The 22475-nt window shown below is 47.9% G+C and overlaps 1 protein-coding gene across 3 annotated transcripts in view; it reads right to left on the bottom strand.

Moving 5' to 3' along the window:
* The window catches only part of LIMK2 (LIM domain kinase 2), a 54534-nt gene that overhangs the window by 28650 nt on the left and 3409 nt on the right, over positions 1 to 22475 (bottom strand). For 2 of the 3 annotated variants that reach the window (XM_019977404.2, XM_019977407.2), the window contains one exon: positions 11085 to 11184. In XM_019977404.2, the coding sequence (XP_019832963.1) occupies positions 11085 to 11184 (100 nt within the window). Of the gene's footprint in view, positions 1 to 11084; positions 11185 to 17197; positions 17229 to 22475 lie in introns of those variants that run through there. The other variant, XM_019977405.2, reaches the window with a different exon arrangement.

Below are 22475 nucleotides of genomic sequence, written 5' to 3'. Positions count from 1 at the left end.
ACAGCAGCATGAGATGCCCCTGGGCAGCGTGTTAAAAATCAAGCTTCCTGAGCCCACTCCAGACCGATGTAGTAAGAACTGCTGAGAGTGAGCCCAAGAACTGCATTCTGCGTAAGCCCCAGTGTTTCTGATGCAGACTGGAGGCTGAAAGCACAGCTTTCCTCTCTCTGTGCGCTCTCCCCCTTGATTCCATCCTATCCTCACACAAAATCCGAGAGGCAGGCAGGACAGATCACTAGCATCCCCTGCTACGAAGGAGGAAACGGCTACAGGCAGTCTGTTCATCTGCTTATTCTGGATGCAGCTCGAGTAAAGAAAGGTTTGGTGGCTGACATCCTGTGAAGCCTTGGCTCACTGGGGACGCCCCCCTCCTGGCACTGTTCTTACGCATCTGGAACCCACAGTAGCTGCCTCTCTCTTGTCCTCAGTGACAATGCAGTGTTGCTGCTCAAGGTACAGTGGGGAAAGGTGACTCCAGAATACACGGTCATCTCATGAAAAGGCCACCTCTGGAACTGAAACAAGTTAACAAAGCAAAGCACAAGGGCTGACAAAAACAAAAACAGGGACTTCCCTGGTGGTCCAGTGACTGAGACTCCATGCTCCCAATGCAGGGGGCCCGGGTTTGATCCCTGGTTAGGGAACTAGATCCCACATGCTGCAATTAAAGAGCCCACATGCCCCAGCTAAGACCTGGGTCAGTCAAATAAATAAATATTTAAAAAAACAAAAACAGCCGGTACTGCTACAAGAGTCAGTGCTACTGATGGGAGCAGAGTGGGGCTCCCTCAATCTAACCAGGATCACTACCGGGTAAGGCAGGACCAGAAGGTGACTGACGCGTAGAAAACCACTCAGATAATCCGGCCTGAGGTACTGGGAGGTTTTTCCTGGTCACGGGGAGGGGGGTGGAAAGAGAGCCTGTTAGCACTCTTCCAGCACTGCCCAAGGGAGGAGAGGTTCTAGCACCATGGGCTGGGCTGTGCAGAAAGCACGCCATCCCTCAAGGCTGCAGCACTGTTGGCTCCAGACTCTAGAATGACATTTACAGATGGAGGTCTTATTCCATGCCCCCATGTCAGAAGAAGCGGTCTCACCTGGGAGAACACTGCAGAGCGAAGAGATGGTGATGACGTGTACTGGGCGGGCTTCATCCAAGAGTCAAAAGAGAAAGGTGGTCATTGGACAAAAACATGGTTCACCCGACAAACCCCAAGTGCCCGCTGTGTTCTTGGCACTCTGCCGAGCTCTGGGATACAAAGATGAACTGGATGCAGCTCCAGACTGAGAGAATTTCATACTCGGGGAGTGATGCTAGACATGTAAACAAATACTGACGGAGCCGCGCCTGAGGTTATACACGGAGAATAAGAGAAGGAGAAAGTCTCCTCTGATTGGTGGGGAGGAGAGCCGGTGCATGTGGGGAGGCCCCTCCACGAGGGATTGGCCGCATCTAACAGGCTGATCGCCAGGCAGACAAGAGGCATTCCAGCTGAAGGAACAACATGTGCAAAAGCACTGAGGTGGAACAGAGGAAGGCCCGTCCTCCCTGGCACTGGGCACATGTGAGCGAGCGAGCAGCGGGAGGCTGGGATGGTGAGGGAGGGCAGGGCAGACCACCATGAGCCAGGTCGCCCAAGGGCAAGAGGAGTCATCAGAGGCATTAAGCAAGCAGAGGCTCTCAACCAAGAGAACAGGAAGACTGAAATACAAAGGGAGTGCCGGTCCTGAGCTGCCAGTTCCTCTCCCACTACTGGCATTTGTCTCAAGTCCACAGCTGACTGTGTGCACGTCCACTGAGGCCTGCTGCCGGCTAGTGTTCACTAACAGCAGAGCACAGCTTCATCCTCAGGCTAGGTCTCCATCGAGACGGTCCTTTCATTTATTTTTTTAAAAGTCAGTTTAGAGACTTCCCTCATGGTCCCAGGGTAAGATACAGCACTTTCACTGCAAGGGTGAGGGTTTGATTCCTGGTCGGGGAACTAGTGTTCCACGTGCCGTGTGGCCAAAAAAAAAGAAGAACCCAGGAAGCTGAATTAGGCATCAGAAAGCTGTAATGTGAGCATGAACCTAAGATAAAGGGAAATGAAGAGTCACGGAGAGAAATGTCATTCTGGGAGTTGAGTGTTAACCAAACCAGCCCTGCCTGCAACAAAGAAGGCCCTTCTGGTGACTAAACCCAGATTCGGTATCTCTATGTGGACATACTTTTAGCTTTGCCTGACTTTTCACTTTCTGTTTCACTGCTGGACATTATTCTACTGACTTTTCTTTTCTTTAAAAATCACTTATTTTGGCTGTGTTAGGTCTTTGCTGCTGTGCAGACTTTTCTCTCATTAGAGAGTCGAGGCTACTCTCCAGTGGTGGTGCAAGGGTTTCTCATCACAGTGACCTCTCCTGTGGAGCACAGGCACTGGGGAGCACAGGCCTCAGCAGTTGCAGCTCACGGGCTCTAAAGCACAGATTCAACAGTTGTGGTGCATGGGCTGAGCTGCTCTGTGCCATGTGGGATCTTCCTGGACCAGGGATCAAATCCATGTCTTCTGCATTGGCAGGTGGATTATTTACCACTGAGCCACCAGGGAAGACTTCCACTAGTTTTTAAAATAATTTTAATTGAAAAAAAAATCATTACTTCTTTAAGTATGTTCAGTTCAGTCACTCAGTTGTGTCCAACATTTGCGACCCCATGGACTACAGCTCGCCAGGCCTCCCTGTCCATCACCAACTCCTGGAGCCTACTCAAACTCATGTCCATCGAGTCGATGATGCCATCCAGCCATCTCATCCTCTGTCGTTCTCTTCTCCTCCTGCCCTCATCTTTCCCAGCATCAAGGTCTTTTCCAATGAGTCAGCTCTTCGCATCAGGTGGCCAAAGTATTGGAGTTTCAGCTTCCACATCAGTCCTTCCAATGAACACCCAGGACTGATCTCCTTTAGGATGGACTGGTTGGATCTCCTTGCAGTCTAAGGGACTCTCGAGTCTTCTCCAACACCACAGTCCCAAAGCATCAATTCTTTGGCACACAGCTTTCTTTATAGTCCAACTCTCACATCCATACATGACTACTGGAAAAACCATAGCTTTAACTAGATGGACCTTTGTTGGCAAAGTCATGTCTCTGCTTTTTAATATGCTGTCTAGGTTGGTCATAGCTTTTCTTCTAAGGAGCACATGTCACCAATTTACATACTGATTCAGCCCTGGGAGACTCAGGGCTCCCTGGCAGCTACCAACAAGCAGATAATAGTGACAAGTGCTTGCTCTGCCAGCCCTGGCCCCACCAGGGCCACACACAGCTTCACTCACTCGCCCCCAAAATAATACCAGGAGGCAGGCAGTAGGCAATTTTCTCCATTTCACAGATGAAGAAACAAAGCACAGAGAGAGTGAGTACCCTGCTCAAGGTGCCCAGCTAGTAGATGCCAGGGCCAGGATTTGCCTCCACGCAATCTAGTTCTAGAGTCTTTCTTAACTACCACACAAGACTGCTCCCATTCCACACGGACCCAACCAGTCTAACCCCCACAGGACAAACTTCATCTCCAAGTTCTTGGGGAAGTGCCCAAATCCACACTCTCCCCACCATAAATCACCCAAAAGTAAAAGATACTTTCCCCCCCCACCTTACACTCAATGGTCATCTTTAGCTAATGCCATCTTTCAAAGATTTCTAAAAGTTTAAAAAACAAAATTTAAAACTTACAACTAGAATTGGGACTTGGCAGATTTCAGGGCAGTTCATGACCAATTTGGGCCACAGTAGCTGAGCCCCTTCTCTCTCCAGGGCTTACTCCTGTCTGGACTGTACCTACACAGAAGGACAGGTCAAGACCTGCCGCTGGACAGGAGGACTCCTGGGCCAGCCTCTCGGGCTCCTTTGGGAGCAGAAGACAAGTCTTTAACTTCTCACCTCAACAGATGCAGGCAGCTGTCCCAAGTAACCCAACATTCAGAACCACTCACTCACTACCGTTTACAGTAACTGCAGCCACAGAGGCTGCTGAGGGAAGGATGTGGGGAAGGAAGGGCAAGGAAAGGCCTCACTTACTTCACATCTCTTGGCCGCCCCCTGGCAATTCATTCAACAACTATCCCTCCCATGCCAACATGAGCTCAGTGGCGACACATGACAGGTAAAAAGCCCTGTGGTCCCCAACCAAGTTATGCTAGCAGAGTACAGATCTGAGGATGTCATTAAGAAGATGATCAAGTGAATAAATGTGAGCTTAAACCCACAGAAAAGGCTTCAAAGGGAAAGGTCTGTGAAACAGGGGCCATGACCTATTCTGCAGCGACTTCCCTGAGACATCCATTCCTCATCCAGGTAGAGATCTAAAGGATGAGCAGGTGTTAATTAGACCAAAACAGGGTGAGGAGGCATTCCAGGCAGAGCGAACAGCAGGAACAAAGTCCTTTCAGAACAAAGAAGAGCAAGTTTTGGATCTGTGAGGAGCAGCAAGGCTGAAGCAGAGGAAACAGAGGCTGTGGGGCGAGGCCAGGCCACAGGGGGCTCTACAGGCACCCAAAAGGACTGTGGCCTTGATCTAAGAACGCTAGAAAGTTGCTGAAGTGTATAAGGCAGAGAGATGACAGAATGTGATGGGGTCACACTGGTTTTTTTTTCCCCCCCACAGATCACCTACTCTGGCTTCTCTGTGGAGAATGGACTGGGGGTGCAGAATGACTATGGACAGTTAGATGTCTACTGCGGTCATCAGGTGAGGGATGGTGGTAACCCAGAACACAGTGGTGATAGGAGCAATGGAAAGAAGTGGAGGCATTCAAAGCTATTATATTACTATTTAAAGAGATATTAAAACCGGCAGGCTTGGATATGCAGATGACAAGAGGTGAAGAACACCTGGGCTGTGGCTTGGGCAGTGGGCGGATGGTGGCACCATTCAACGGGACAGGTAACAATGGAAAAGAAGTCAGTTTGGGGGGAAGACTGAAGGTCCAGCGGGGTCTGAGATGTCCACAAGACATCCAAAGGGACATGTGAGGTCGACAGAAGGACAGCTAGTCTAGAACTCAGTGGAAAGGTCTGGACTGGTACTGGTTTCATCAGTGTGTGGAGTATAGGTCACCAGTGTGTGCAGGACGACAGGAGCCGCGGGGGTGGGTGAGGCTGCCCAGGGAGGAAATAGAGTACCCGGAGGGGCGGCAGCATTTCAGAGCTGGGTAGAGAGGCGTGAACAAGCCACAACGACCAGAGAGATCGGGGAAACTCGGGGCAGCCAAGGGGAGGGGCCGCTTCCAGAGTGACTGAGACACCAACAGTCAACGCTAACACCTATTAAGTCCTGATTACGGCCAGGCAGTGCTAAGTGCACTGAGCACACGGTCAAATTTAGTCTGCACAAAGAATGACCTTTTGAGATGGAACCAAGTCACTCCTTTATAGAGGAGGAAACTGTGGCAAAGAAAGATGAAGGTGGTGACTCAAGTGGCGCTGGGATGGAAACTCAAGCAGCCTGACTGCGAACTCTGGTTCACGTTAACACCTCCAGCGCAGCTCAGGAGGCCAGACAAGATGGACTGAAAAGTGGCTGGCAGACAGACTGGTGGGGCTGTCCTCTGGACCACCAACAAGGGAGCGTCCCAGGGGAGAGACACAGTGGAAGACAGACTAGAGCCCACTGTTAAGAATGCTCCAAGCTAGGAGACCAGGCCAAGAAGTCAAATCTGTATCCCCAACAGCAGCCAACTGCATGCTTTAATACAGTAGATGATGCTCTAAGTGAAGTCAGAATGGCAAACTAAGGACCAGAGTTGCCCCTGCAGCCGCTGACCCTGCGTTGCCCCATCCTAACACTCTCAGTGCTCTCTGATCCGCTACGTCTGTGATGCTCACAGGGACTTCATGAGGTGGGTAACTTTCACCATGTCTTAGAGATAAGAAAATGAGGCTCATTGTAGCTAACGACCTGGTCCAGTTACACAGCTGGCCTGGCTCAGTTAAAGCTCAAATCCAGGTCTATTGTTCCTCTGTGGAAGTCACAGTGGGAAGAAGAACCCCCCACACCCACCCCCGCCCCGAGCCAGAGAGACCTGAATTCAAACGTCAGCTCTGTGTGACTCTGAGCAAGTTACCTATCCTTTCTGGCCCTTTCTGTTTTAGGACAAAATGGGGTTGCAGGATCACTGTAAGGCAAGCTAAGTGAAACTGATTCAATCAGATAATCTAAGTGAAACTCCCAATACAATGCTTAGTAAATATCAGTTGTCCATCCCTGGCTCCCCACAACCCCTCTCCATCTCTGCCCCAGTAGCTGCTGCGGGGCTTCTATGGGATCTTAGTTTTCTCTTTCCAGAGAACAGAGCAGGACTAAGGTGCACAGCTCTGCTGCATACCAGCAGCCCCACCTTGTCCACGATGGAGTCCCCTGTGGGGGCAAAAGGCGGCCCAGGTGTTTGCCCTTTCCCTTCCCGGCGCGGCAGGCCGCAGGCCCCTGAGCACCCGCCTTAACGCCCTGCTGCTGACAGCTTCCTTAGAGACGAACTGGACAAACGGGTCAATGGGCATCAGGGGCTTGAGTGGCAGCAGCACCAACAGCAGGGGGCAGGGATGCTCCACCGACTCCCACGCCCGGAGCCGTTTAACAGCACTTTCTGTCGACACTTGAGTTCTCGAAGCCTTTGAACAGAGGCCCTTCAATGTTAGCTGATACCACCAGTGGTCTCTTTTCACCTTGCCTTTACAGAAGAGGAAATCTAGCCTCAGGGAGGTTAAATGACTGCCCCAGTCAGGAATGCAAAGACTCTGGTAAGCCAGGAGGCAGGACACCTCGATTCAGATCCCAGCTATGCCAGCTACTAGCTCTGTGACTGTGGGCAAGTAAGCTCCACTTCCCTATATTTGTAAAATAGGTAAGACCAGCACCACCATTATTAGGGTGCTGTGGAAATTAAATGAGATAATGTATGTGAAGTGCTTAGGACAGTGTCTGGTGCAGAGTGAGCATTCGATAAATGGTACCTGTTACTCTAATTATCAAGCTACTGTGCTTATGTGGATAGGGGTGTGGGTGCTCTCAGCACCGCAGAAAACCCTCTGTCGTCAGCCAGCCCATTACACCACAGTCGGTGGCTACGTCTGTGATTTCTTCACCAGCCTTTCCTGGAGTCACAAATTTAGAGGAAATGGTCTGCAGCTTGACGAAGTGATGACAGCTTTCTATCTGCGGCATCTCTTTTCCAGAGCTCTGCCTTTAGCAAACACTTCTCGAAAGAGAAAGCTCTTCATGGCCCTGAGGAAGAAGGCCCTGAGCGTGAGCAGGAGCCGTATGGGGGGAGGGGGCCCGGTGTTTCCCTCTGAAGATGATGTCAAAGCAGGTCAGACAGCAGAGTTCTAGGTCGGGGCCACGAAGACCAGCAGAGGCAGCTTTACCCTCCTCCATGGCCAACTGTTTCTGACGAGGGTGAAAAGGACAGTCTTCAGAAAACCTGTCACCTGCTTTGCAAACATGCCAAGAGACCAAGTCACCACTCATAGCTTCTTGTTTTAACCTCAGCTACAATGAGTGCCAAAATATGGACACTTTCGAATTGTGGTGCTGGAGAAGACTCTTGAGAGTCCCTTGCACGGCAAGGACATCAAACTAGTCAATCCTAAAAGAAAGCAACCCTGAACATTCACTGGAAGGACTGATGCTGAAGCTCCAATACACTGGTCACCTGATGGGAAGAGCTGACTTGTTGGAAAAGACCCTGATGCAGGGAAAGACTGAAGGCAGGAGGAGATGGGGGCCACAGAGGATAAGATGGCTGGATGGCACCACCGACTCAATGGCCATGCGTTTGAACAATCTCTGGGAGACAGTGAAGGACAGGGGAGCTTGGCTTGCCGTAGTCCACGGGGTCACAAAGTCAGACCCAGCATATTGACTAAACAACAGCAAAGGGTGAGCGGCCCAGCTGCTTCCCTCCCCAGCAAGAGGGGCCAGTTTTCCAGAGAGCTTCAGAGAGGAGGGCCCCGGCTCTAGAGCCAACAGCACTGCTCATGGAGAAGGAAGGTCAGAGGAACTTAAGAGTCCAAATGGGCCCACTGCAAAGGCTGAGGGGAGGAAGCGGGAGGGGTGGTCACCAAGCATCCAGAGACCAGGGGGATCCTGGCCAGGCGCCCACTGGCACCAGCACAATTCCGGACTTCCAGGAGGTTTGTCACCTGGCCTCCACTGTACAGCCGCGGTTCCCAGCCTTAAGTGATTTCCTGTTGTCCGGGGAACCTGAGAATCTGGCGGAAGGCACTATCAGAGGCAAGATTACGGATGTGGCTGCAGACAGAGGATGGGCTGGTGTAAGAAGGCGAGGGGGGGAGTTTGGGCCAAACTCCAGCAATTTCTCCATTCAATATCCAGCCCCACCCTGTGACTAGGAAAACAAAGGTGTGGGGGAAGGGGAGAAGAAAAGTCATTTCCTTTATTGTAACTGGAGCCCAGCTGGGTAAGAGCCGGGCTGGGAATCACAAAGAATGGATTTTCTTTGGGTAGCTGGAAGGGAGGGCCCTGCTTCTGGCAGACTTGAACCCAGACACTCTGAACCCACACTCTGAAATCAGATGAGCTGGGGTGGAAGAGACCTTTTAAGACAGTTCAGGCTGAGGCCTTGTGCTCCTCGTAACCAAGGTCACTTCTAGAGTCAGAGAGAAAATGCAGTCCTTCCAAGCCCTGAAGATATTCCTCCAATTTGGGGCAGAGTCAAATTAGCAAGATCGAAGCAATCAATCCTAAAAGAAATCAACCCTGAATATTCACTGGAAGGACTGATGCTGAAGCTCCAATACTTTGGCCACTTGATGTGAAGAGCTGACTCACTGGAAAAGACCGTGATGCAGGGAAAGACTGAAGATGGGAGGAGAAGGGGGTGACAGAGGATGAGATGGTTGGATATCACCGACTCAACAGACATGAGTTTGCGCCAACTCCGGAAGCTAGTGGAGGACAGGGAAGGCTGGCATGCTCCAGTCCATGGGGGTCACAGAGACAGGACTGAGTGACTGAACAACAACAAATTGGCTCCAGAGCAGCCAGTCTCCCCAGGGCAAACCGCCACGCTCTGTCTGAGGGTTCCACGCCATCCACTTCATGGGAAAGCTCAGGAGTCGGGAGACGTGCCCCTTCAGTAGAGCGAGATCAGAAAGATTCTGTCCTCGAGGCAAAGCTGCAAATAGGAGACTGACCTGAATGCTTCCCCCACAGGCATGACGTTGGTTTAACTGTGCCAGGGTGGTTCAAAGTTAAAATACACATGCGCATATAGGGGAATGTAGACACACACTCAACATAGCACTTAATGACAACTACTGATTATTAATGGTTTTCTATGTGTCAGGCCCTATGCCAGGGACTTTTCACAGGTCACTACCTTTAATCCTCTTGAACCACCTTGTGAGACGAGAACTATTCTTTTCCCCATTTTACAGATGAGGTACCTGAAGCTCAGGGAAGTCACTGATGGCCAGTTAACAAACTGCAAAGCCAGGATTTGAAAACAGTTCTCTTTCATAGCCTGCACTCTTTGCCACCAGGATAACATGCCTCACTTCATTGTGAGCACGTACTTGTGTCTGTCTCATACACACACACAGTGCACTCTAACAAGCTAGCATCTCACCAGACCTACTAGTGACCCAAGACTTAAGTTCTAGAGCCAGCTCATTTCATTCATGGCCAGTCCATGTAATTTTTGTCTTTCTGGTTTCAGGCCTCGAGTCTGTGATATGAAGGGGCTGTATCATTCAGGAAGTGGTGCTTCTAGTTATAGGAGAATCCAGCAATTCTCCTATAGCTTGTTCTACCCATTCTTGCTTATTTTGGATAGCAGATATCCATAGAAGTAAGAAAATGGCAGGAACAAACATGACCATGTGGGTTGAAGGCCGAGGAGAGTTCCAGCCTGGGAACTCACAGGGCTCTGATGCTGGTTTGGCTGAGCTGTAAAATGAAAGGGCAGCCAGAGGCCCCTGCAGCTCTGACACTCTGCTCCTATCTTACCAAAGAAGCAAAACGGAAGTAGAATCAACTTCCCTGGGGATAAGAGGAGTAACCAAGGTAATCAGATGCACAGCGAAGACTGGCGAGCTCTGAGTTAGAGCTGAAAGGGCAGGAAAGTGCTCCAACCCCTCCAGAGGCCAGAGCCCTCCAGGCCAACCCGCCACTTAGTTCCCTGGGCAGAGGCAAGTGCTCAAAGGTCAATTCAGTAACTTGCTATCAGCACAGGGGATGCTCTGCTGTGTGTGGGAGCTGGTATTTACAGCATGTGGTGCCTGTCTGCACTCTGTCTCATTCTCTGTCGTGAGCACAGCCCTGCCGCTTCAGACCTCGAGGGCCACAAATGCCCACCCAGCCTCCCGGTGAAGAATGACTGCGGGCCAGGCGCTGGGTTATGCTCTGTATTATACAAAGACAAGCTCCTACTCTCGAGGATTCCAGCCATTCAGTAGGTACCTACCATGGGCTGGACCCTTGGCATATTTGACTTCATTAGATCTCAACAAGTCTGTGAGAGAGATGATTAACATCTGTATTTTCCTGATGAAGAAACTGAGTCTCAGAGAGCAGGAACAGATCTGACATTAAAGGCTGTGCTGTTTTCAAGAAACCAAGCTTCCACCAAACAATCATCTAAGAGCCACTGATATAACAGAGTTGATAATAAAAAGCAGGAAGCTAGGGAGGCATCCTGGGGTGAAGAAGAGCTGGCTGTGCCAACAGCCCTCAAGGCATCTGTGTAATCAGAAGTGCAGGTGTAGGAAAGTCGCACGTTCTCCTCCTCAGTCTCCTCATCTGCCAGGTGAGGGTGCTGGGACACCCTGAAAAGGGCTCCTCCCATCCCCAAACCTCCCATCTTTAGCCATACCTGGCCCACGTGCCGTTCTTCCAGTTCCATCTGGCGTCAGGGGGCCACACCTGACCTCTGCTCACATGTACTTCCTGGGCACCTCCCTCTTTGCCCCCTGAACATCACCCCTCGCAATGGAAACTCTCAAGTCAGAAGCATGTTCTGTATCTTCCAGAGGATGAAGGCCAGTGCCTGGCCCGCAGGGTGCTGGTGAAGACAGGCACATGGACTCACTTACCGGAAGCAGGAGGTGGGCCAGGCTTCGCTGACGGTCCTGTACAACCTCTGGTTTGGAGCGACATAGTCTCCACAGCCCTGACACCTCCAGGCATCGTCACCTGCACACAGAAGCAAGGGGTTCAGAGGCTGAAGAAGCAGGGAGTGCGGGGGCAGGATCCCCACCTTGTAGAAGATGGACTTAACAGACTCTGGTGCTGGAAGGGCTGAGTGATGCTCTGCTACACGCACGGTTCCCTACTCCACAAGATCCCTTCCAAGCAATCATCCAGCTGCTCATCTCCCCAGCAACAGCAACTCCATAGCCTCAAAAGCAGTGTCGCTCCACTTTTTAAAAAATGGTCCTGGCACTTCCTTGGTGGTATAGTGCGTAGGAATGCAGGGGGCCCGGGTTCGATCTCTGGTCCAGGAAGATTCCAACTAAGCCCATGTGCCACAACTACTGAGCCCCTGTGCTCTGACTACTGTGTGCCTAGAGCCTGTGCTCCCCAGAGTAGAACCCCTGCTCGCTGCGACCAGAGAAAGTCTAAGTGCAGCAACAAAAGACCTGAAGCAACCAGTAAATAAATATTTTAAAAGCTGGTTCTGGTTGTTCCTTTTTTTTACTGAAACAAAACCTGCCTATTCCTTCCTTTCAGCCCATGCTTACAGTCCTGAGTACATGAAATGAACAAGTCTCTTTCTTTTAGGGTCGGCCTTTCCTACAACTGTCCCTAGCCAGCACCCAGAAAGGTCTGTTCTCTAGGTTACACAAGTTGCAGCCTTGTCCTTCTCCTCAAAAGCCCTAGTTGTGCTGATTTCCCATCACTTCGTCTAGGAGCTCATTCATTCAATCAGCATCACGGGTCTTTTCATTGGACCCATCAGTCTAAGCTCTACACTGGAGGCTGTTGGATAAATCACCTTGCTCCTGGAAGAAGAAATGCACTGAAAAAGAAACATTCTTCCATATTGTAATTTTTTTTTTACTGAGATGTTATTTCACATCAAAGTATTTAGTTCAGAGAAAGAAATTACCAGTACAGTAGGGAAAGAACAAACATTTCATGAACGCCTCCTACTTGCCAAGAACTGTGCTAGGTTCTTTCACAGACCCAATCTCAATTCTCAAAACAATACCATGAGACAGGTATTATTATATTCATTTAATAGGTGAGGGAACGGAAACTTGGGGCTGGGGGTGAAAGCTCAAGCAGCAGCATTAGCATCCCAACTCAGGTCTGGCTCACTCTAAAGCCTGTGCTCTTTCTAGTTCCTGCTCATTCTGCTCAGGGGAGCCAGTAAAGTGTCTGCAGGGGAAGTTGAGCCTTGAAAGATGGGGAAAGTTTACTAAAGCCTGAAAAAGGATGGGGAAGGGCTGTGTGGGCTCAGAGAAGTATGGGCAGTAGCACAGAGCCCGTCCATGTCCCTTCAAAAGGGACAGAACACAATGCTCCTGGTGTGATTCAGGTGCTAACTTCGTGAAATAAAGCGGGCAGCTGAGATCAAGTTGTGGTACCTGACTCGGGCCTAGGAAATGGGACAGGGTTGTTACAAGACTCTGTTGTGTGCCCGTGTGTGCAGCTTTGTTCTCTCTGGGTAACTCCAGACTGCCACAGGCACAGTGACAGGCACCGGACCCTGGTTTACAGGCACAGGGGCTATGAATAGACAATGCACGGCTCCGCACACTTCAAGACTGCCTGGCGGCCTTCCGGGGCAGCCAGGGCACCGGCAGCTGTCCTCGCAGCACAGGGACGAGTTGAACAAGCTGGCAGAAGGTTTTAAAGCCTCGGCCCGCCTGCTTCTCTCCTATGCACGCATCACCTCCTGGATCTAAACTTCTTAAGACTTTCAAGGGGGAGAAGCCTTTGTGTTTTGAAGGTGGTAGTGTTCACACAGTGCACCAAAAACCTCACAAACTCTGAGGCAGAAAAGTCTGAGACACTCTCTCCAACCGGTGGTTTAGTGAGAGGGTTTTTAGTGAACACAGACATCAAAATGAATCTTCCCAGTTCTGGAGGTACCGGCATGAAATGTTTTGGGAACTCTTATATGAAAGCCCTGTTAAGACTGCCATGTCTCACCCCCAGCAAGTCTGATTATTTTAAGCTACACCTGTTTCTTGCTTTTACTTTTAACCCACAAGGAACAGTCTCTGAACTGACCACCCACTTGCTCAACAATTTGTCTTGGCTCTGAGTGACCTCTGGCTGTTTCCGAAATTCAAGAAGAATCAGGACTTTCCACTATGAAGATATTCAAGCTAATTCGTTATGTCCATACCCTCCAGAGCCTGCGGTGCGCTCCAGTCTTCAGAAACTCAAAGCCATTAAACAAACACTTAACACGTGCTCTGTACTAGACACTGCTGCTGCTGCTAAGTCGCTTCAGTCGTGTCCGACCCTGTACGACCCCATAGACAGCTTCTTTTCCTGGTGTACTGCACAGTCTCGGCTGACTCGCCCAGACTCCCCAGTGTCTACAGAACTCAACTGTTGAACAATGTGCTATGATCTGGACTCCACCCCATCACACCTTTCAGAAGACAGTCTCCACCACCACTCCCTTTTCCACTGGCTCCTTCCAACTGCCATTTAAATAAGTTCAAGTTTTTCCCATTAAAAACAAATCTGGAGCCCCCTTTCTCCTCTAGCTACCACCCTTGCTTCTCCACTTCGTAGCCACATGTATTAAAAGCTGTCTAACAGAAGATAAACTTATGGGACTTTGCTGGTGGTGTACTGGGTAAGACTCACCTGCCAATGCAGGGGACTAGAATTCGATCCCTGGTCCAGGAAGATCCCACCTGCTGTGGAGCAATTAAGCCCGTGAGCCACAACTGAAGCCTGAGTACCTAGAGCCCGAGCTCTGCAGCACAAGAAGCCACTGCAACGAGAAGCCCAACGAGAAGCACCACAACGGAGAGCAGCCCACACTCGCCACAACCAGAGAAAGCCTCAGTTCAGTTCAGTCGCTCAGTCGTGTCCAACTCTTTGTGACCCCATGAATCGCAGCACGCCAGGCCTCCCTGTCTATCACCAACTCCCGGAGTTCACTCAGACTCACATCCATGGAGTCAGTGATGCCATCCAGCCATCTCATCCTCTGTCGTCCCCTTCTCCTCCTGCCCCCAGTCCCTCCCAGCATCAGAGTCTTTTCCAATGAGTCAACTCTTTGCATGAGGTGGCCAAAGTATTGGAGTTTCAGCTTTAGCATCATTCCTTCCAAAGAAATCCCAGGGCTGATCTCCTTCAGAATGGACTGGTTGGGTCTCCTTGCAGTCCAAGGGACTCTCAAGAGTCTTTTCTAACACCACAGTTCAAAAGCATCAATTCTTCGGTGCTCAGCTTTCTTCACAGTCCAACTCTCACATCCATACATGACCACTGGAAAAACCACAGCCTTGACTAGATGGGCCTTTGTTGGCAAAGTAATGTCTCTGCTTTTGAATATGCTATCTAGGTTGGTCATAACTTTTCTTCCAAGGAGTAGGCATCTTTTAATTTCATGGCTGCAGTCACCATCTGATTTTGGAGCCCCCAAAAATAAAGTCTGACACTGTTTCCACTGTTTCCCCATCTATTTCCCATGAAGTGATGGGACCAGATGCCATGATCTTTGTTTTCTGAATGTTGAGCTTTAAGCCAACTTTTTCACTCTCCTCTTTCACCTTCATCAAGAGGCTTTTTAGTTCCTCTTCACTTTCTGCCATAAGGGTGGTGTCATCTGCATATCTGAGGTTATTGATATTTCTCCCTGCAATCTTGATTCCAGCTTGTGCTTCATCCAGTCCAGCGTTTCTCATGATGTACTCTGCACGTAAGTTAAATAAGCAGGGTGACAATATACAGCCTTGATGTACTCCTTTTCCTATTTGGAACCAGTCTGTTGTTCCATGTCCAGTTCTAACTGTTGCTTCCTGACCTACATATAGGTTTCTCAAGAAGCAGGTCAGGTGGTCTGGTATTCCCATCTCTTTCAGAATTTTCCACAGTTTATTGTGATCCACACAGTCAAAGGCTTTGGCATAGTCAATAAAGCAGAAATAGATGTTTTTCTGGAACTCTCTTGCTTTTTCAATGATCCAGTGGATGTCGGCAATTTGATCTCTGGTTCCTCTGCCTTTTCTGAAACCAGCTTGAACATCTGGAAGTTCACGGTTCATGTATTGCTGAAGCCTGGCTTGGAGAATTTTGAGCATTACTTTACTAGCATGTGAGATGAGTGCAACTGTGCAGTAGTTTGAGCATTCTTTGGCATTGCCTGTCTTTGGGATTGGAATGAAAACTGACCTTTTCCAGTCCTGTGGCCACTGCTGTTTTCCAAATTTGCTGACATAGTGAGTGCAGCACTTTCATAGTATCATCTTTCGGGATTTGAAATAGCTCAACTGGAATTCCATCGCCTCCACTAGCTTTGTTCGTATATGTGATGCTTTCAAGGCCCACTTGACTTCACATTCCAGGATGTCTGGCTCTAGGTGAGTGATCACACCATCGTGATTATCTTGGTTGTGAAGATCTTTTTTGTACAGTTCTTCCGTGTATTCTTACCACCTCTTCTTAATATCTTCTGCTTCTGTTAGGTCCATACCATTTCTGTCCTTTATCGAGCCCATCTTTGCATGAAATGTCCCTTTGGAATCTCTAATTTTCTTGAAGAGATCTCTAGTCTTTCCCATTCTGTTGTTTTCCTCTATTTCTTTGCATTGATCGCTGAGGAAGGCTTTCTTATCTCTTCTTGCTATTCTTTGGAACTCTGCATTCAGATGCTTGTATCTTTCCTTTTCTCCTTTGCTTTTTGCTTCTCTTCTTTTCACAGCTATTTGTAAGGCCTCCCCAGAGAGCCATTTTGCTTTTTTGCATTTCTTTTCCCTGGGGATGGTCTTGATCCCTGTCTCCTGTACAATGTCACAAACCTCCGTCCATAGTTCATCAGGCACTCTATCAGATCTAGTCCCTTAAATCTATTTCTCACTTCCACTGTATAATCAAAAGGGATTTGATTTAGGTCATACCTGAATGGTCTAGTGGTTTTCCCTACTTTCTTCAATTTAAGTCTGAATTTGGCAATAAGGAGCTCAACTATACTTCAACTTAAAAACAAGCTGTCTACACATACTGCACTGCTTTCATTTCCACACTTCCTATTTACCACACAATCCACTGCAATTTGACTTCCACCCCCACCATTTCTCTGAAACTGTCTCACCAAGATCAACAGTGACTGCTTATTGCTAAATTCAATGGACATGCTTCAGTCATTCTTTCAGCAAATATTTATTGCATGCCAACTATGTATCTAACTGTGCTTGGTCGGAAAAGAGCAGCACACAGGAGACAGATTAAACATAGAGCATATGTTAAACAATAACATAATTATTTTAACTATAATTGTGGCAAGTCATAGGAAGGAGATATCAAGTCCTTATAACGGAGCAAATGGTGTTGGGTAGGGCACACAAAAACATATTCCTTAAGGAAGTAATTTCCAAGTTGAGTTCTAAAGGATGAAGAGAAATTAAGCAGGCAAAGCGGAGGAGGAAAGGATAGCTGTGGAAGCTGGGATGGTGGGCAGATCTGTGCAAAGCTCCTAAGGCAGGAACACAAGCTCCTCACACACACTAAAGCTGCCTATTGTCAGCTCCCTGGTCTATTACAATCCCTCAACAAACATTTATTGAAAGGAGGACTTCCCTGGTGGTCCAGTGGCTAAGAAACTGCCTGCCAATGCAGGGAACATGGGTTCAATCCCTGGTCCGGGAAGATATCACATGTTGTGGGGCAACTAAGCCCATGCACCACAACTACTGAAGCCTGTGCGCTCTAGAGCCCATGTTCCACAACATGAGAAGCCACCACAATGAGAAGCCAGAACATTGCAATAAAGAAGAGTCTCTGCTCACAGTAATGAAGATTCAGCCACAGCCAAAAATAAAGAAATGAAGAAAAAGGAAGGAATGGCCCTCTACAAGGTGGCCCTAAAGAACCTTTATCTTTTAACACGCCTTACAAAGGAATGTTCTAGTCACATCTTGATCTATTTTTCATCCCTGTCACACACATTCATATTCCTGTATCCTAACGCTCACACCTCGAGCTACTCTAGGTGTTTAGGCTACTATTTACCCACCTTTTCTGCCCTTCATCAGACGTCCACCTTCCCTTCACGGTCCTCTAAAGGCAGTAAGTGTTTGTTTCACTTTGTCAAATACCTGCTTAATACCTTTTGTTCTGTAATTACAGCTCATTGTTTCTGCCTCCTTCAGTCCCTCCCTCCCAGTCTGCATCACTGCCCCCAGCTCTAAGGGGCAAAGATCATATCTTGATCATCTTCAGATCTCCAAGGCCTAGCCTAAAGGTGGGTGCCAAATGGATACTCCTTTATGTGGCAAATCCAACTGAAAAACTTTACCCAGCTGCCAGCTATAGAGGTAATTTCCAAAGATAAGCTTCAACAGTCAGCAGCGATGAGTCACCTGGAATGTGTCCTTAGGACTACCTCCAGGTAAAGTCATATGAAGATGTCCTGGTCTGTCACACTGTACCTGGCCTAGGCAATTCCCTCAGAACCTTCAGCCTCCCATGCCTGGATTTTCTTCAGAAAAATACTCTTGGCCTTTTCCGCACGCTTACAGTCTTAAAAGTCAATGATTCTCTCTTACAACCTTCATTCTAGGAAAAGGAAGAGAAATATAGTAATACAAAGTCTTGGAGATTTTGGTGAGGCCCAGTGGAAGACCAATCTTGAGTGCTATCTGCCTGGGAAAGTCTTCCTCTAAGAAAAGACCTCATTGTACCAGGCTGTTCACCTCTCCCTTGACTGTGTTTACCGATCCTGTTTGCAGACTTAACAGCGACTACTGATTGTCAAGAGTCTGAAAAAGGGAGCTTGGCTACGTAAATGCCCTCAGCAACTTTGAACAATACAGAGCCCTTGTTAGGTGTTTAATAATCAAAAAACTGTGCCTTCACAGATTAAGACTGAAGGCAGGAGGAGAAGGGGATGACAGAGGATGAGATGGTTGGATGGCATCACCGACTCAATGGACACGAGTTTGAGTAAACTCCGGGAGTTGGTGATGGACAGGGAAGCCTGGCATGCTGCCATCTACCGGGTCGCAAAGAGTCAGACATGACTGAGCAACTGAATTGAATTGACTGATCCCTTCATGGTTATTACTGGGATTTGTTGCTTTTAAGAAGTGCTAAGTGTGCAATGCAGACAAGGTGATAATTGTAATAAATGGCTCGTTAGGAAGTTTCTCACCTTCAGGATCTTTGGAAAAACGGTATAAAACATATTCAGCTTATACATGCTTCTCTCTCCTAACTTAATAATTGGTGATGTGACCCTCAAACAACCTGTGACTCTACTGGGGCAGGCACAAGGGTACGAGGATAGTAAGGCTAAAAATCATCTATTCAAACCTAACCCTTTCATTTTTCTGAAACATAAATGGGATCAGAGGATAACTGAGTTATCAAACCATGAGAAAGGCTCAAACCTAAGTTCTGAGACCACCAGACCTTTTAAGATTTTCATGACTCTACTGCTGCTGCTAAGTTGCTTCAGTTGTGTCTGATTCTGTGCGACCTCATAGATGGCAGCCCACCAGGCTCCCCCGTCACTGGGATTCTCAAGGTAAGAACACTGGAGTGGGTTGCCATTTCCTTCTCCAATGCATGAAAGTGAAAAGTGAAAGTGAAGTCGTTCAGTTGTATCCGACTCTTAGCGACCACATGGATTGCAGCCTACTAGGCTCCTCCATCCATGGGATTTTCCAGGCAAGAGTACTGGAGTAGGGTGCCATTGCCTTCTCCATTTCATGACCCTGCTGCTGCTGCTGCTGCTAAGTCGCTTCAGTTGTGTCAGACTCTGTGCGACCCCATACACAGCAGCCCACCAGGCTCCCCTGTCCCTGGGATTCTCCAGGCAAGAACACTGGAGTGGGTTGCCATTTCCTTCTCCAACGCTTGAAAGTGAAAAGTGAAAGTGAAGTCGCTCAGTCGTGTCTGACTCTTCGCAACCCCATGGACTGCAGCCCACCAGGCTCCTCTATCCATGGGACTTTCCAGGCAAGAGTACTGGAGTGGGGTGCCATCGCCTTCTCAGTTCATGACCCTAGGCAGCCTCAAATAAGCTGAGACTTGCTCAAGACTACAGTTACTCTGTGGAAGGCTCAGCCTGCCACCCCAACTCAGAGCCAGTGTGTTTCCCATAAGACACTAAAATTCACCTTAATCTTGAGCTAAGAGTTGGGTTTCTGCAAACTAGTCCCTTCCTGACTTCAAAGTGGTGAGAAATTTCAAGCGCTGAGAGCTCATGAAACCATAAAGCCTGACCTGAACCAACGTGTACAGATTTTATCCTTTCACTTGAGAAAAAAAATCAATGGTGCTTCTCATGTTCCACTAGACAATGAGAACCAGGAACAAAACCCAGCCAATTCCGTGCAGCACAAAACAAGTATGGTGACTGCTGTGCCCCCTGGGAGTTGACAGGTCAGGTATAGAAATCTGATTTGTTCAGGGATAAAGCAGGAAGCAAATGGGCAGGGCAGCAACTGGTAGGAAACAGCCAAGAGAAAAAATATCACATTTTAATGAAGTGACTACCAACAAGACTAACAATAATGATTTATGTTCCAGTAGATACTCTTCTCTGCATACCAAAGGATTTTCCTCCTCACTAGCTTCCCAAATATACCAAAGGGAGTGTCTAAGGAAGAAAAAGTAGATGATTTTTAAAGATTCTTATGGACTTATCTGGACCTTAGATTCTTCATGAAAGGAGGGATCAGATTATTCTTACTAATTCTGAGGGTCTATGACACCAAACCAGGGGCCTCTCATTTTTCAGGTCAAGGCACAAACACAGGAATCTCAGAAGGTTTTGTTCTTGCTGTTGTTCCCTTCTGCCCTTCTTTAGTTTATTGGGAAACATTTCTAAGGGTTAAGCAGAAGAACTGGAATTAGACCTGGGTTTGAAACCTGACTCTGTGTCCTTGTGCAAATTATTTAACCTCTCAGATCCTGTGTCTTAAAGTTTTTTTTTTTAAGAAAGTAAACAAATAACTTTCTCCCCCCGTTCCTATCAGTTAAGATTTTAAATTGAAATATAGTTGATATATATTATGTTCGGAGAAGGCAATGGCACGGCACTCCAATACTCTTGCCTGGAAAATCCATGGACAGAGGAGCCTGGTAGGCTGCAGTCCATGGGGTCACTGAGGGACTTCACTTTCACTTTTCACTTTCATGCATTGGAGAAGGAAATGGCAACCCACTCCAGTGTTCTTGCCTGGAGAATCCCAGTGACGGGGGAGCCTGGTGGGCTGCCGTCCATTGGGTCACACAGAGTCGGCCACGACTGAAGCGACTTAGCAGCAGCAGCAGCACATTGTGTTAGTTTTGGGTGTACTGTATAGTGATGTGATGTCTGTGTACATTATGAAATGATCACCACACTCAGTAACCACCTGTTTCTGTACAAAGTTACTACAATGTTATTGACCATATTCCTTATTCTGTATATTACATCCCTGTGGCTTATTTTATAACTAGAGATTTGTACCTCTTAATCCTCTTCACCTTTTTCACCTCCCTTGTCTCTTAATCTTTCAAAAGAGGATAATATCATCCACCTTACAGCATTACCAAGAGAATTAAGAGAAATACATTACATGAAAATACCTCCCACAGTGCCTGGCACTTAGTTGGCAACTGAATTGTGAGTAGCTTTCCTTCTTTCTTTCCTGTATACCTAGGGAGTTGGCTGGGGAAACAGTTGAGCTATTAAATACACTAGCCTCAGGATTTTCCTGGTGATCCAGTGGTTAAGACTCCGCATTTCCACTGCAGGGGACACAGGTTCAATTCCTGATGGGAGAACTAAGATCCTATATGCCATGCGGCCAAAAAAAAAAAACTAAAAACACAAAAAACCCACTGCCTCTAAAATCTGAAGGGGAGGTTTTCAAAACAAATCCAGCAAATGTTTTCTATGTACCCACATGCAAGACACAAAGTAGGCCACAAACTTCTGGGGCCCTTCATGAGTATAAGGGGCAAGGATATGTACAAAAATAACAGACCTCGAAGAGGGACAAACCAGGTGCTGGGGGCAGGGCAAGCTTGGTAGAGGACTAAGATATTTGGTAGAGACACAAACAAGACAGGTGGTTTTTGCAGCTTTGGGGCACTCAGGTTCTCACTTCCAACAAGTTTACTTAGCTGTGAATGAGTGGGCATTTTCTTATCTGGGGGAAGGGCTACAAATTGGTGAACCTGGTTAACCAATCGTACACTCTTCAATGGTCATTCTCAACCCATTGTCAACGGCAGAGAAGAATTACTTTGAGTCCTTATTACGTGTCAGGCAGTGTTCTAAGCATTATGCAAGCATGAACTAAACGAACATGGTTGGAAAAATCCCCTGGAGGAGGAAATGGCAACCCACTCCAGTATTCTTGCCTGGAGAATTCCATGGACAGAGGAGTCTGGCAGGATAGACTGTCAGAGGAGTCTGACAGTCCATGGGGTCTCAAAGAGTTGGACACAACTTGAGTGACTAAAAACTAAAAATCAAAAATAAGGATTCCATGAAATAAGGACTAGTATTGTTTCCATTTTACTAAAAATGAAATAGAAATGGTCCATTAGCAAGTGTTAGAGCTGGAATTAAACCACAGGGTCTGCTAACTCCAAAGTCTATGTCTTTAACTACATTCTAGACTTTCTTTCCTGGAAAAATAAATCATGGCCAGAAAGATCTGACCAAACAGAATCCCAGGATGGATGTTCAAGGTTTATTTTAATAGAATCAAGCAATGGTTTCATGTTTAGCTACTGCTGGATGTGAATGAATAGGTAAGAGTCTAATTCTTGCTACTGTATAAAGAAATGTCAAAAGTGGGAAAGAACAGACTTATAAGAGACTTGTACAGTTCCCTGTCCTCTCACTGAAATGCCAAAGTGATACCTGGGGTGGACCCCACACCTCCCTAGTATGTCTGAGCCTGAGCTCCCTGCCTCAGTTTGCACTGATCAGAAGCCTGGGCTAAAACCAGCCTAGCCTCCAGAAAAGGCAGACAACCCACCAGGAATGTGGAAACCTAACAGTTGGGTTTCTATTCTATGATGGGTTTCTATTCAGCTTTAAAACCTTGTGGTCTTCTTGGACCCTATCTTGCTCCCTCCATCCCATATCCAGGGCCATTCGTGTCACCCTGTCCTGATCATGACAAAAGGCATTTCCTCTAGTTGGTGCCTCCTTCTCCATTCCTATCACTAACAAGCTCAGCTCAGGGCCCAAAGTACCCTACTCCAGACTGGTGCTCTTCCTCACCCTTGTCCAATTCATCGTGCCCACCAAAAACAAACTGATAGTCTAAACATAAAATACCCAC

The sequence above is a fragment of the Bos indicus genome, chromosome 17, assembly GCF_029378745.1.
Source record: "Bos indicus isolate NIAB-ARS_2022 breed Sahiwal x Tharparkar chromosome 17, NIAB-ARS_B.indTharparkar_mat_pri_1.0, whole genome shotgun sequence".
NCBI lineage: Eukaryota > Metazoa > Chordata > Mammalia > Artiodactyla > Bovidae > Bos > Bos indicus.
Note: the sequence above shows the minus strand (reverse complement) of the source record. Positions and strands in the feature narration are given on the sequence as shown.